This window comes from Polyodon spathula, chromosome 23 (genome assembly GCF_017654505.1).
Source record: "Polyodon spathula isolate WHYD16114869_AA chromosome 23, ASM1765450v1, whole genome shotgun sequence".
Lineage (NCBI taxonomy): Eukaryota > Metazoa > Chordata > Actinopteri > Acipenseriformes > Polyodontidae > Polyodon > Polyodon spathula.
The window spans coordinates 9,264,372-9,280,330 of NC_054556.1; the positions used below are offsets into that span (position 1 = coordinate 9,264,372).

The 15,959-nt window shown below is 39.3% G+C and overlaps 1 protein-coding gene across 2 annotated transcripts in view; it reads left to right on the forward strand.

Moving 5' to 3' along the window:
- LOC121298247 (sodium-coupled neutral amino acid transporter 3-like) overlaps nt 1-9,509 on the forward strand; it is a 28,809-nt gene extending 19,300 nt beyond the window's left edge. For both annotated transcript variants that reach the window (XM_041225255.1, XM_041225257.1), the window contains exons 8-16: nt 3,134-3,216; nt 4,001-4,059; nt 4,479-4,652; nt 4,819-4,898; nt 5,204-5,304; nt 5,884-6,008; nt 6,831-6,975; nt 8,209-8,312; nt 8,661-9,509. In XM_041225255.1, coding sequence (XP_041081189.1) covers nt 3,134-3,216; nt 4,001-4,059; nt 4,479-4,652; nt 4,819-4,898; nt 5,204-5,304; nt 5,884-6,008; nt 6,831-6,975; nt 8,209-8,312; nt 8,661-8,765 — 976 coding nt within the window. In that variant the 3' untranslated portion in view covers nt 8,766-9,509. The remainder of the gene's footprint in view (nt 1-3,133; nt 3,217-4,000; nt 4,060-4,478; nt 4,653-4,818; nt 4,899-5,203; nt 5,305-5,883; nt 6,009-6,830; nt 6,976-8,208; nt 8,313-8,660) is intronic.
- The last annotated feature ends 6,450 nt before the right edge of the window (nt 9,510-15,959 follow it).

Below are 15,959 nucleotides of genomic sequence, written 5' to 3' on the forward strand. Positions count from 1 at the left end.
CTCTGCTGCACTCCAGGTTTCGGGAAAGTATCCTTGGCCTCTGCTCATGTTAGGAAACGAGGTAGAGAGATTAATCCAAATCCGAAGGAGGGTCAACATTTGGGTGCTCCTATTGGTCGGTCAGGGGAAGGAGGATTGAAATTACTCACATAACACAGCCCTTCTGTGCTGACAACCACTCACAACAGCAGCGTTGTTATGGGGAATACTTCCATGTAACGGCAGAGCTGAGAGTGCTGGAATTTTACACTTGTGATCAGAAACACCTTCACCTCACAGTCACCCGCAAGCTCAGTGCTTTGTGTATTGCTGTCGTTTACTTGTATTTACTCACCGGGGTAAATATCCATTAAAAAAAAAAAAAAACATTAGGACCACTTATAAAGTGATAATATAAATTAGTCAGTTTTTCTTTTTGGTTAAAATACCCACTGAAAAAAAAAAAAAACTGAGTAGGTCGAATGCAGTCAGCTGGACTTTAACATGATTCCTCATCTAAATGATTAAAGAGAAATATTTTCTTTTGTTAAAGTTTATTTTATTCTATAGAATTAAAGTGGATTTAGGCAACTGTTACCTACATGTGAAACTGGCCTGTTTTCTTATCCCAGAGTGAAAATGCAGTTAAATACATAAATAAACAGGTGTTGAGTGCAGTGTGGTCTCAGCCACATGGTATGCTTGCTTTACATGGAAAGGGAGTTCAGAATCAAGCTCTGCTTTGACGCAAGGCAAGCCTGTGCTGCATGTGTTTACAATAGGAACAGCCAAAAGCAGCTTATTTATAGAGCATAGAGTCCCAAACACTTGATTGTGACAAGCCAGTTCACAATGTTTGGGTTCTGTTCCTTGGCAGCGTGCGTCAGCTGAGAGGAGAGTTCTGGGGGAAAGAGCTTGTACGTCAGTAGAAGCTCTGAGAGGTTAGCATTTAACCTCCTTGGCTTGTCAGACATGTTGTCTTTCCCCTCCCTCTATAGAATCTCCATACTGTTCATCAGACAGACAGACCAAAGGCTTCAGTGTCCAATGCTGTCATTTCCCCACTGTCACACACACAACATTTCAGCATTAGAAGAAAATGCAAGTTATATTAAATAACAATGTAACTATAAATCACTAGATTTATTGTACTGTATCATGCTTGGAAGCTTATGTGTTATCCCCATGAAAGAGTTTGAGAAGTAAAATATCTTTCACTTTGATTCAATGCTGATATAACAAATGAGTAAAGTGATCTATATCAAATTGGGTGATGTCGTACCTAGTCACATCATTCCTGCTGTTGCTGGGAGCGTATGCTAGTGAAAGTGTGCTTAAAAGGGTAGAGATAAATTAAGAACACTGTCCAGAAAACTGTGGGAAGAAGGATAGCCAGGAGGAAACCACTGCTGTCTAAAAAGAACATTGCTTCCCGTCTGAAGTTCGTCAAAGAGCACATAGATGATCCACAAGACTTCTGGAACAATGTTCTCTGGACAGACGAGTCAAAGGTAGAACTTTTTGGCCTCAATGAGAAACGTTATGTTTGGCGAAAACCAAACACTGCATTCGAAGTGCAAATGCATAGAAGAACCTCATCCCAGCTGTCAAGCATGGTGGTGGGAGTGTGATGGTTTGGAGCTGCTTTGCTGCCTTAGGACCTGGATGGCTTGCCATCATTGACACAACCATGAATTCTGCATTATATCGGAAGATTCTAGAGGAGAATGTCAGGCCATCCGTCCGTGAGCTGAAGCTGAACCGAAAATGGGTCATGCAGCAAGACAATGATCCTAAACATACAAGCAGATCTACAAAAAAATAGCTGCAGAAGAAGAAAGCCCACATTTTTAGAATGGCCTGGTCAAACTCTGGAACTAAAACCCATCAAAATGTTGTGGCAGGACCTGAAGTGAGCTGTCCATGCAAGGAAGCCTTCAAATGTCACAGAGTTGAAACAGTTTTGTAAGGAGGAATGGGCCAAAATTCCTCAAAACTGATGTGAGAGACTGACTAACAGTTACAGGAAATGCTTAGTTGAAGTCATTGCTGCTCAAGGAGGTGCCACCAGTTACTGAATCTAAAGGTCCACATACTTTTTCACACATGGATATTGAATGTTGACTCGTTTGTGGTTAAATAAATGTTGAAAAGGTATCATGTTTTTGTGTCATTTGTTTAATCAGTCTTTATCTATTATTAGGACTTAGATTAAGAGCTAACAACATTTTATGTTTGAAATATGTGAAAATTCTAAAGGGTTCACAGACTTTTTCTCGGCACTGTGTGTGACGCACACACTGCCGTTTGCAGTATAAAGGGATATTTTTATTGGCTTCTGAGATGGTGGATTTGCCAGTAAAACGGGATTGTTAGCACTGTTTTACATTAATCCACCTAGAAACTATGTTTTTGAGTGAGCATGTTTGAGAGAGAGTGAATGTGTCCCTGCAGCCATAATTGTAATAATAATAAGGTACTTGTATCATAGGGATTACATGCTGAAATGTAATATTCAACAAAGTATAGCAAAAACAAAAATGCTTTTTTTTTGGCTGTCACCATTTTATGGTTAAAATGGAGAACAAAAGCTCATACCCGCCATTTTACATGGATTATATTTGGTGTGCCACTGCTCTTATGGGACGATTTAATATGGTAAGCAGAGAGTTTAATGGAACAACAAATGCCCAGTTTCACATGTATTCGTCTTGTTTGAAAGTACATGTTTTGCCAATACATGTCATTTCAAATTAAAATAGAAACATGTTTTTTTTCTCTTCAACGCTTGCTAGGCTGTTCCTTTTGAAGTAGTAGCTCACTAGGTACTGACAGCAGAGAGAGTTTACCAGATTGGACAGGTGGCCTGCCGACAGACTTACATTTCTTGAAGCAGCTGACATGTTTGGTTTGTGAAAGGTCTGGTCTGGAGACATCATGAAACCTACGTCTCCTGCCCGTGATATCAATCTAAGGTGATCAGTATCTATAGTGTTTCCCTATAGTAAAATGGTTCTGTACTGAAGGGCGATGGAATGCTATTATCATACCAATGTATTGCTCTGAAGAAACCCTAGCTGTAAAACCCAACTCTGTGATTGTGGTAACCCTGTTTTGTGCTTCTGCTGACAATGGTTGTGTTTTGCTTCCTCAGTGAGTGGTACTTAAATGGTAACTATCTGGTGATCCTGGTTTCTCTGACTGTCATCCTGCCTCTGGCCCTCATGAAGCAGCTAGGTGAGATGATGATATTATTACATACTGACCTCACATTTCCCATTTCAGCCTTCTCCAATAATCTACGTTATAGTAGTACCTCAGAATTACGAGTCGGTAATGGAAGTCTAAAACATTCATTATTTTCAGTTGTAAGAAATCAAACAGGAGACTCTGGCATTTTACTGGGCGTCCAGTCAATAGTTACTGTGGGTGTGACTCTAAACTATTTGTTGGATCCCATGCTATTGTGTCGTCGGTTATCGTACCAAAACTGTTTGTTCTGTTTGTGATATTTCAAACATAAATTGATGGAAGGAGCTGCCTTTCCTGCTTTCCTGGAACACACAACTAGTGTGACGAACGATTACACTGAATGAGCATAACCAGACTGAAGCCCTTTTCTAGGAAAAGGTTACTTGCGAGCCACAGAGACTGTTTTAAAAAGAAAACCTGGTTTCTGTTTCTATTTGTAAACATTTAGTGTTTAATAAGCTACAGGGATGGAAATAAGACTCCTATTGCATAGTGGTTTCACCCATTTTAGTAAAACCAGGAATGGATCAAGTGCTAAGCAATGAGAGTATCACATTTCCATCCCTGAGCTACTGAGGCTGAATGTCTGGGTGTATTTGCTACTGCAGTCAGCTTTCTAAGTAAATTATAATTTCATTGCTGTGTAAGAACTCTGGTAATCAGTGTGGCCCTTTAAGGCAGAGATAGGTTTCATGGCTAGGAGGTATTCCTAACACAGGCAGAGTAGATGCCCTGGGTTAAAGTCCTCACTGATCTCTCTTTTCCATAGGTTACCTGGGCTACACCAGTGGGTTCTCCCTGAGCTGTATGGTGTTTTTCCTCTGTGTGGTGCGTGTGCAATGCTTCTTTACTGTACTGTACAGGTCAGGTGTCATATTCGTATAAACTGCTGCTTCCTTTCCTTTCCTCTCTCTGACATTGGAGTGAGGATGATCTGCGGTAGTGATGAGGTACCAGGAAGCAGAATCTAAAATCCTATAACGAAGTAAAAAAAAATAAAGAGCAAACTTGTGAAAACCATATATAATTTAAATACTTAAGGTTATAGTTTGTCAAGGATTGCATATTTAATGCCATTTCTCTGTATCCATATTCTACCACCTTCCTCTGAGCGGTTTCAGAGCTAGCAATGCCCTTTACTGAAAAGGCATATTGTACTCTTGTGGATTTACATGTTTGTCAGTTACTATTGGAACATGCAGTACATTTTTAAAATCTATTTATTTTATTTGTTTTTTGCTCTTCAGGTGATATACAAGAAGTTCCAGATCCCGTGTCCCTTCTTTGAGTTCTCGTTCAATACCACAGAATCGCTCAACTCCAGCACCGGCATGGAACACTCGGTTGGCTACCAGAACGGACACACCCAGATGGAGGCAGATCTTGACTGTGGCCCCCGCATGTTTACCCTTAACTCCCAGGTATGGACAGCAGGGGGCACTGTACATACTGGGCAGAGTGGACTTCATTTATAATTACCTCCTGTAATGTCTTGTTTTTAAGAGTGTGGATTCAGGGTAAACCAATTAGATGTTGCTATCTTTTATTTTGCAACACATAAATTACTCTCCATTGTCTTCGTTTTAGACGGCATACACCATCCCCATCCTAGCCTTCGCCTTTGTCTGCCACCCAGAGGTCCTGCCTATCTACACCGAGCTACGCAAGTAAGTGCAGCTACTACCAGGCACAGTGTGCTGGTCATGTAATACTCCCTGTACTGTACCTTACTGTCACAGAGCCCCCAACTCTCCCTCTGTTTGTAACCCACTCTATCTCAGGTGTTTTGTATGTAACTAAAGAGTCAGCAACATGCAACCTGATTTGTTAACAAAATTTGCTGAGAAGGATACAAGATAGCGGCGAGTATGTGGGTTTCACCAAATGAAACTCGGAGATCCCCAGGAGGTTCCTTTTTGTCTTGTGTATGTTTGCTATGGAAGTTAACCAATGCTGTCCTCTCTGATTACAGCCCCACAAAAAGGAAGATGCAGCACGTCTCCAACATTTCCATCGCTGTCATGTACACCATGTATTTCCTGGCGGCTCTCTTCGGATACCTGACCTTCTATGGTGAGTGGAATAAGCACTTCAATGGGCCCACCCCTCACTCTCTCAGCCACTGACAGTCTAACATGTTCACCGTCACACTTCTTCACTCACAGCACAACAGTCTTTAACACCTTGTTTTCACTGTCAGCTGTGCTCATGTACATTAATAAGTACTTACTTGTTTCCTTTATAATCACACAGACTGCACATTGAAAAGTATCTGAGCACAGCTTTCCTTTTACAGTATACACTACAACATATTTCTATATGTCATTTTGCCATAACACACTTTTTCTCATCACAACAATTACTAATGTGACTGCACCGACTAGGTGTCCGAGGATACGGCTTGTAGTAAAGGTTTGCAAATAAGAGCCGTCTGTTCTTAGAGCTGCCATAAAATACAGCATCAGCAATACATCTTGGCTTATTGTCAACGAATTAGAGATGTCAGAAAATGCTGATGAAGTCGTTCGTTTGACCCAGTGATTTTCTCTTGCACTGTGCAGCAGTTGTGAATTTCTCTACACAGTCTCCAGTTCAGTCTGAGTCTTGTGTGTGTGTGACACCGCTCTCTCTTTCTGTGTCTGTGCCTCACAGGTAAAGTTGAAGCAGAGATGCTTCACACCTACAGCCGGATCGACCCCTTCGACACCTTGATCCTGTGTGTTCGACTGGCAGTGCTCACTGCCGTCACCCTCACAGTGCCCATTGTCCTCTTCCCGGTAAGCCTCTGTCCCTAATCTATAGGTCTACCTACAAGTACTGACACCCTCTATTAACATCAGTGTTATACATGGGAAAGAAGGCAGTCTTCCAATATTGAGCTGCTCACTGGTACGGTAAACTGCTCTGTTGAAAATACATCTGCCAGATCAGATTATTGAAATGTAATAAACTACAACAGTTCATTCAGATCGTCATTAATCATGTATCTGAAACTGGAATCTGTGAATAAAATACTATTTAACATGTTTAGTAATTCATGCCATGTAAGATTACTGGAATTGTTTTGTTAGTTATGTACAGTTTAAAGGGTATACATGACCTTTTATTGTATTGTGTTGCATGTTCCCATGTGTTGCTACAACTGTTTAAGGTGTGTGTATTGTTTTAATATATGTTTTTTTTTTTTTTTTTTTACATTTTGACCAATTTTTTTTAATTGCATTCCCTGCCTCAATATGGCTTCACAGGTATCTGCATGGACCTCTCAGAACAACATGTCCTATATTCCTCCTAATCACTGCTAGATCCATCTCAATTACATATGTGAGCAGGAGGATAATGGGAAATGTAGTTCTGAGAGGTCCATGCGGGTGTATGTGAAGCCATCTTGAGGCAGGGAATGCAATTTTAAAAAGTTTTAAAAAGTGGTCAAAATGTAAAAAATAAATAAATAAATAAAAACAATACACACACATTATGGAAACAGCTGTAGCAACACGATAAAATAAAAAGGTCCTTATATACCCTTTTTAAGGTGTGCATTGGTTGTTGTGTTCTTGGCATTTTTGAAAGGAAGTCCCACCCTGTCTGCTCCACAGGTACGGCGTGCCATCCAGCAGATGTTGTTCCCCAACAAGGCGTTTAACTGGCTGCGTCACATCACCATCGCAACTTGCCTGCTGACCCTCATCAACCTGCTCGTCATCTTCGCACCCAACATCCTGGGCATCTTCGGGATCATCGGTGAGTCATCGGCTGTATGGTCCGTAGTCAGCACATTCTATGACAGAACATTTATTCGTAGAAAGTTACAAAGCACTGATCCACAGTTATGGAACCCTGGCCTTATAAAAGTTTTCCTTAGTAAACTGTGAAAAAAACAAAGAAAAAGCTTGTTAAAGCTTAGGCAAGCACTGGAAAGCCTAGAGATGCATAGCAAAGCATATTAAACATGGCAAACAATGATAAACTATGGTAAACACATACTATAACCAGAGTGTACATTTACTGTGGTAAACTATTGTTTTGGAAACTGAAACAGCCATTGCAAGTATATCTCAAGTTATCTTTCCTTGGCTGGCGTAGTCCTAAGTATGTATGGTACTGTATATAGAAAGTGCATTCCTGTACATGAAACATCAAACTGTTTTGCGTCTTTTCCTTCAGGTGAAGTGGGGTTGAGAAAAATAGATGCAGAGTAGAACGCTGTGAAATCAATACACTTCTGATGCCAAAGGGCAGGTGTTCAAATAGCACCTGGGGAATAACAAGAATTCAGAAAGGTCAGAACAGAATAGACTGTGGTTTCTAGTGATGATTACAAAAACAGAAAGCTCGCTGTGGTGTCCCATGTGTGGTAAAGCACTCTCGTAACAAGCAGGGTCACTTATGCACAAGTGTGGCAAAACATTATATCATATGTAGCTAATCATGGTAAAACACAGCAAATACTTAGTATTAGGATAGGGAAAATACACTGGACTGCAGCTTCACTGCACAGCCTTGCCTGGTAAAGTATAGAGGTTGATCATTAGTGGTAAAATAAAAGAGATCGCTTTATAATGACTGAAGAGAGCAGCTTTGGTGGCAACAGCAACATTGTGCAAAATGATTCAGAGCAGGGTTAAACCAGAAGAAAGTAAACAAACACAAAATGAATATTTTGTCAAACCTTTCCCCTCACTCTGTTGATGGTGAGTTAAGGGGGTGGTCATGCTTTCGGGGTCGGGAAAATCTCCAGGAGTAGATCTAAATGAGTCCTGTTTACATGAAGAAATTGTTCTTGTGTAGGAGTTTCAGAACACCCCTTTTCCAAACAATCCGGCAGAAAATATTATCATCTCGGTCTTCAAATCCACTTTTGTAGACTGATTTGTAAAAAAAACATATACTATAGTATTTAAAGGAATTGACAGAACAACTTAGTATAAATTAAGCTAACCCTTGTAGTGTTCTCTGTCTCTCTCTTTTTTTTAGGGGCCACATCTGCTCCCTGCCTCATCTTCATCTTCCCAGCGATCTTCTACATCCGCATCGTGCCTATTGAAGAGGAACCCATGCGCTCTACCCCCAAGATCATGGTTAGAAGCTCTGCCTGTACTCTGAGGCTGCCACTCTTATAGCCAATGTGTTTGTTGTGCAAATTGAATCCCGAATGTGTACATGTTAAGGCTCCTTGTTCCATGGCATATTCAGCCACAATGGGCTTTTGCTTTTGTGTGCATGTTTCATGAGGAAAAGGCTTGGTTACAGATTTCTACCCCCAACATTGCAGTTGCACACCCCTGGTGATTATTTCTAAAACCATTGGTGAATTTTTTTTGTCTAATCCCTGAAGCTGTATGTAGTGTCTAATTCATACTGTACCATTACTGCTTTTGGAATTGAATGTGATAATCCACGTATTATTTTATTTGTTTGTTTTTCAGGCTGCGTGCTTTGCAGGTCTGGGAGTCCTGTTTATGATAATGAGCCTGAGTTTTATCATCATTGACTGGACTACGGGAAGCGACAATGCTGGCGGTGGCCACTAGGGGTTAGAAATATCACTGTGAAGATGCACTTAAGTGGAACCCTCGGATACAGGACTGTAAAATCTCGGCTTTGCAAATGGATCAACCTACCCTATCTCAATGCCTGCAATTTTAATGACACATTTTACTGTAGATAATAGAGAAGAAACTACTAGGATAAACCAGCTTGATTTTTTTTTTTTTTTTTTTTTGGGGGGGGGGGGGGGGGTGCATGCTAATTTGCAGAAGCATATATTTACAAACATACCTGTTTCTTCAGGTATACATGATTTTTGTCAGCCTACCAAGTCTAGGAATCCCCCCTATATAAATATAAGATGGTATTAAAGCAGTTTAGGTTTTCTGGATCTGTGATGCCATGGCACTGATGCCAAAGCAAACCATTACAGTGCCAGTGGTGGGGTATGGTAGGGGGTACCCAGTTTGCTCATGCTAAAACTTATGATAGGGCTCAGATAGACTTTTAGAAAAGTGCAACTCTTCACAACACCTTCCTAACCCTAACCCCATGTTAATCTTAATCCGTGTCTCTTGACCTGATAAAGTATTGCTAGTACTGTACAGACACCAATGGTGCACAGTGACGTTTTATATCAGAGCTTATATAAAGGCTGAAATGATACGTTATTTTACAAGTAGGACTGGGGAATGAATAACTCCTGACAAATTGGCATATAGTCCGCCCAGTCTCCCTAGCAAAACAGTACTGAAGTCTTTAAAAATGCATTTTAAAGATTTTATTAACATACATCATAAGATCCTAATATCCATAAGACCTGTCAACTCCAAGTTGATCCTATGATTAAAACTGGGGTGATTTTTTAAGTAGGCAGGTGGCTTACTGCTGTCGATTTTTAGCTTATTAAGTGACAACGAATCCAGTAACAGGTTCTTTGAAAAATGTCAGTGTAATAATGTTTCCAGTGCAATCAGGTTAATACGCATTAAAGCTGAATGCGCTTGACTCTTAGCGGTGGCACTAAACAGAACACATCAAATACAAAACCCTAGCAATACAAGCAGATTACAGTAAACTACAGCATTGTTGTTATTTCAATTCCAGCCTTGCAAAGCTGCACTTTAAAAGCGCTGTTCCTAAGCAAGAAGCCTGTTTATATTTTATCCAGTCCTATTTTAAAAGACATTTTGTTGGGTTATTTTTTTATTGCTGTTCGCAATAGAGGATGTTACTTCTATTGTATAATTTGATTTCTTAATTTATAGACATGGCTTTGTTTAGGAGTTTTAGCAAACTGTAAAAACTGTTGTCTTGTTAACTACAGTATGTTTTAATTCACCTAAATATGCATACACTTATAGAAACTAGCATTGCGGTTTTTTAAAGAAAAACTTGGGTGTTTTAATTATTTTTAATTATTATTATTATTATTATTATTATTATTATTATTATTATTATTATTGCTATTTAATGGTGATAAAATGCAATCCTGATGGGACAGGTACTGGCAGAAGAAAACCTGAGAATAATCTGAGAGTGTTTCCAATTCCCCAAAGCTGTCCCATTTGAAACTGGATTATGTAAAATACATTTATTTGGTTCCACATCTCATTTTGGATCCAGATCAGTTCAAATGCTAATTGGACAGGTATGTGGAAACAAATTCAAACTGTGTTAAAAAGCTGGAGCTGAAGATACTGGCCTCAACTGAGGAAAGAGAGCCGTAACCTCATTATTCTACTCCTGTTGAAAGGATGTAATCTCAGAACTCACTCTTTAGAAACGTGTAATATCACACATTCCACTACTAAAATTTCATAAGCTACTTAAGATAATATTTTAATGTTATTATACACTTTTGGCCAAATGACCTTTGATGTTGACATATGACCTAATATGGCTGACATAATGGGGTCGTGACTTTCTGGTTTCCATATCCCTTCTAAAAGTTTACCATTGCAAAGGCATAGCAAAGTGTAATAAAGCATAGTAAAAGCATGGTAAAACATAAGTAAGCATTCTAAAGAACAGCGAGGTATGGTAAAGAATATTATTAAACCAGGGTAAACTCTTGTAAATGCAGATTATAACCAGTGGTGTAGTTGAGCCGGAGCATGCTGGAACGCTGTTCCAATACTTTTTTTTAATATAGGCAGAAAGAACCTTGACTTAAGAATTAACTTAAGAATCTTTAACGATTGGTTATAAAAATGTATATAGCGCCCGACTGCTGTAATTTCAATGCATGAGCACCGATGAAGCGATCTCTTTTCTGTGTGGAAATCAAAATAGTCTTTCTGCACCGTGCCATAGAATAGACACTAGGGAAAAAAAAAAAAAAGTATCTATGATTCCCTATGTGCCACTTCTGATGGTACACGAATTGGAGTCTCCGATAACTGGGGCTTATTGTAAATGTTTAGAGTCAAGTCACACACATCTCCTGATTCAGTCAGCTGCCCCTGTGATGCAATGAAGAGAATACTAGGAACTTGTATTACAAACTAGTACTAAAGTTTAAGAAGTCTAACAATTTTTTTAGTAAATATGCTGACGAAGACAGCTGACCGCAAAAGTGCATTCTACGACTGTGGCCATAAACACAAGTTTAAAACTGCTTTATATATCGGTCAGTTCAGAGGCCCGGGTATTGGAACGATTGACTGCCCTTGTAACTGGCTTAGTAACATTGTAAATTTGCAGGGGGAAAAAAGTGTATGTTAAGTTATAATTTGGTGGGAGAGGAATGAGGTGGCAGTGGGCTGAGGAGGTTAATCAAGGGCAGCAGCAACAGATATTATTTTTGCAATGCCCCACCAAGAAGTAACCAAATTGTGTTTTTTAAACCAGTCAAAAACCACACTTTAAGATTTAATATATATTACAAAAGCATACATCAGTGCCACACATTTATTTAAAATAAAATAACCCGGTCATGTTATAAACTAATTATTATTTGCTTGTTTTTTTTTTTCTTCTTACAGTTTACAGTACCAGAACCAGTGTTTGTTTTATCTGATGAGATCAAATCTGGTGGGTCCTGAAAAAATGTATTCAGAATGTAGTGTAAAATTAGGCTCACCTAGTAAATGTTACCTCAAGCTCAATGAACAAATAAAACATGAATTTGTATCATTTTTGTTTAAAAAAGCTATATTTTATTGGCGTTCCGGCATCTAGGAATACACCACTGATTATAACCATGGGAAAAGCATGATAAACTTCTGTGCAAAAATACCGTAGTAAACTTTTATAAGGGAAGATTCCAAATTATGATAAAGGCATTTGAGATACTGGCTTCATACTTGGTACACACAGTTTGATCGTGGGTATTGTACAAGAAAACAACCCTTTCGTCTAAGTAATTTCACAAAGTTCCTGCTGCTACAGTGAAAGGCCGTTGAGGTAGTGACTTTGTATTTGCAGTGTTATGCAGTATATGCACTGTGTGTTGGTGACCTTGGCTTTGACCTCTAACCTTGTAGTGAGGTCATGTGACTAAGTTTCTTGGGAAATTAAGGAGTACATTTTGAGTTCTTGCCTTATGGTACACTGTTGTAGTGAATGATTTTCTTTGTTAAAATTTGCCATTCCCACTTGTGGCTTTTGTTTAGTCTATTCCAATCCAGGTACATGATTCAGTCAGCTTCCTGATGATCTTATTGAACACCTGTTAACACTAAAGACCTAATTGGAACAGGGCTGTGGCCTGCTCAATTCAATAACCAAGACAAGAACAGGGCCCCAGACCTGAATGGACTGAGTACTGATCTAAACACCACGGGTTTAAAATGTTAAAAATATATAACAATTGTATGTATTTGGGCTTACACACCAGCATTTATAAATAATGTATATAAATGTAAACCCTTTTTAGTCCTGTTACATGTCTAGCTTGTATAGTGTAAATAGCCAGTAGGGGCGGTTTTAGACTGACAATAAAACAAATGTAGTCATTTTTAATGGTGTTCAAGCTTGGTTCTGTTCATTGTACATTTAGACAAGGCTGTGGCATACTTGTGTTTTTAGATATATAGTGTGTATTTTTAAATATTTTGAAATCACCATATAATGGAGTGTCCATTGTGAATGCGCCATTCTAGTTGTGGGTGGAAAAGTTCAAGTGTAAATGTCTCTTTATTGAAACAGTCAGACTGCAGCTTCTCAACATTCAGTATAAAATACTGCAGCACAGTGCTGAAGGTCCTTCAGTTTTCTTGAGTTGCTCATTGCTCCCCATCTAATATTTTTCCATGACCCTACAGCTTTGAAAATTTAAAAACAAAAATGAATAGCAAAAGTTCATAGGTATAGAAAAAACTCACAGCACACAAGTTTATTCAGTGATACGAAGATGTTTAGGTAACCCATAACCGATATTTGTATTATTGATGGCAAATGTAATGTTTCTAAGACACTACATGATTAATATGAAATAGATAGGCACCTTTAGAAATGTGTTCCTTTACTAAAAGTCATCTACAGATCAGTTAGTTGCACTTCACTTTGGATCAGTTATGTATATCATGTAAATGTGTGGTCCAATGTAAACAAGCCTGCCTCTTCATTCCAAGCGGCCTCAGTGTATAACTTGGTCACTTTGTGGTAATAGAAAGCTTTCTTGTGGCCCTCACCTCTCTCACAGCCTTGCTGAAGGAGAGTTACATTTCCTCCACATAAACAAAACACAATGTTTTGTTATCGATGTGCTCAGGTCAAAGAGACACTGTGTGATAGGTACACTTGCCCATCAGTGTGTTCAGCTCAAACATTAACCAGCAGCACTCCCCAGTACCAAACCCAGATGTAAAGACTTTGACATCAGCACAGTGCATTCTGGGTTATTTAGATCAAGGTCAGCATTGCTGACAACTTACAAAGTGGAAGCTAGCCAAGGCCAGCAGAGGGTAAAGAAAGACAGTTTGGCATGGTTTTGGGGGGCACGTACTGTTTATTAATGTAACTAGCATGCAGTATACATTTTATCATGGGTAAAAACATTCTACATACAGTAATTTACCATCTTTCCTTGGTTTATGTGATTTTTGTTTGCACAGAAAAAAATGAGAATGATAAAGGTCCACTTGTTCCCTTGAAAATGAAACTAAATTGTTCACTAAGCAAGTGTTCAACTTATTTTCAATACAACTGCTGTGCACCTTGGACTCGGATCAACAAGATCACGCAGCAGCATGTGATTTCAAATTGCATCCAAAAAAAAACCAGTTTCTATAATCATTTGCTAACATCACATGCTAGTGATTACTCTACACCTGGTTTGTTCGTGCTGTTGCGTAGCCATCACTAACTCCCCCACTGACTGACAGCTCTCAATGAGCAGCATTGGCTAACATGTTTATAAAAAAATCAAACACCTCCAAAATCAAAGAGGTCAAAAAAGCAAACAAAATGCTTGAGTGTAGACAAAGGTGTATGAATTAAAGGAGGTTATGATGAGGTTACACAATCCACTGGTAAGACTACACTTATTATACTATGACTTCTGGTTCTCCCATTACCAAGAGGACATTGTGGGACTGGATAGATTTGAGTGGAGCAGAGTTGACAAAGTTAAACCTAGCAAATACTTTCTAACAGCTGGTTTCAGGAGACCTTGATTAGCACTAGTCTTGGACTACTTTACCTAAACTAACATTGATAGTCCACGATTAGCGCTAATCAGGGCTGGTGAAACACAGTTGGAAATTAAAGAGTGTAACATGATGCTCACCACACAGGCTCACATCGGGCTCTTTTTCAGCACTCCGTGACTGACTCACACACAGGAGATGGATTTTAAAACGTGTGCACGTAGCGCACTTTTTATTTTAAACACAAATAAGAATAAACAAAACAAAACAAAAAACTAGCTCTACTTTGGAGCGCTGACTACACACGTCAGGAACCAAACAAAATAAACAGGACAGCCAAGCTGCTTTCCTATTAAAAACGAAAACACGCAGTACACAACACAAACACAAACAGGTTCACACAGTACCTTTTGTTATCACAGACAGACAGACACACGCACACGCGAGACCCAGAACAGCCTGGCTGCTCTTCTTAAATGCTGGCAGTTGGCTCAAATTTACAATACAAGCCAACTACTAAAACAATTAACACAATCTATCAATTAAACATGGAGGGCTGGTGTCCCATCTGGTTTGTGTTCTAACTGTACCCTAAATTACTTAATTGGACCAATTAAGTGCTTATTAAGTGCTTATTACAATTTGAACAAAAACCAGGAGGGACACCAGCCCTCCAGGACCAGGACTGGAGACCCTTGCCTTACACCATCATTGCACTAGAGTGGCCATTTTGATAAGAGCTTTGAAACAGACTTTAATGGTTTTTAAAGTGTAAAAAGTAGTCAGGATGTAAACAATGAAAAGAGAAGTGACAGACACTTTAATTAAAAGTTGTAGCAACACGTGAAGATGTAGAATGCTAGATTTTTTGGAACCCCACTACTTACTCTTTAAGTGGAGATAGGATAAAGGGCAGGTGAAACTTCATACACAGAGAGCGGGTTCTTTAAGACCCAACGTGACAAATGTTAAGCGCAATCAGTTTCTTGGAACCTGACAAGTACTGATAGGCCAAATTACCTCCTCTCATTTGTGGATGTTCTGATGTTTTAAAGTCACTGCTGCAGCTTTTTAAAAGGCATGCCAAGCAAGCTTTTCAAATTCAATGTTCTTACTTCTTATTATCTCCAATAACATTATCACTGGTGCCCCTGTGCTGATAATCTTTCAGTTATGTATTTGCTTGTTCCATCCCCAATTATTTCAGATATTTAGATGCTCCAAACACAATGCTAGAGATGAACTACTGCACCCTGGTACATGTGCTGTAGTTCTGATTACAGCGTGGTCTATGTGGGGTAGTCTTGGAGGTTTCTGCTACTCCCAATGAACTGAACAGTCTTCCATCCGTTCCATTCAAATCATATAAAAATGTGACCTTTCAACTCTGCCAGACCCCCCCCCCGTGTGAATGTTCTGTCACATGATTCAAATGCCTGTTGTGTAAAGGAATCTGTAATGCTATTTTGTTTCACAAGAGGGCGCTTTTGAATTACCAGAAGGAACACAGCTGTCGCTTTTGCTTGTATCTGCGTATAGAGTTCTTCCTCGTGACATGTAAGTACTGTTCACATCACTGCACTATACATGAAGGAGGCTCTGGTGGAAGAGGGGGTGTGGTGGGGAGGATCAGTATTTGCAAGG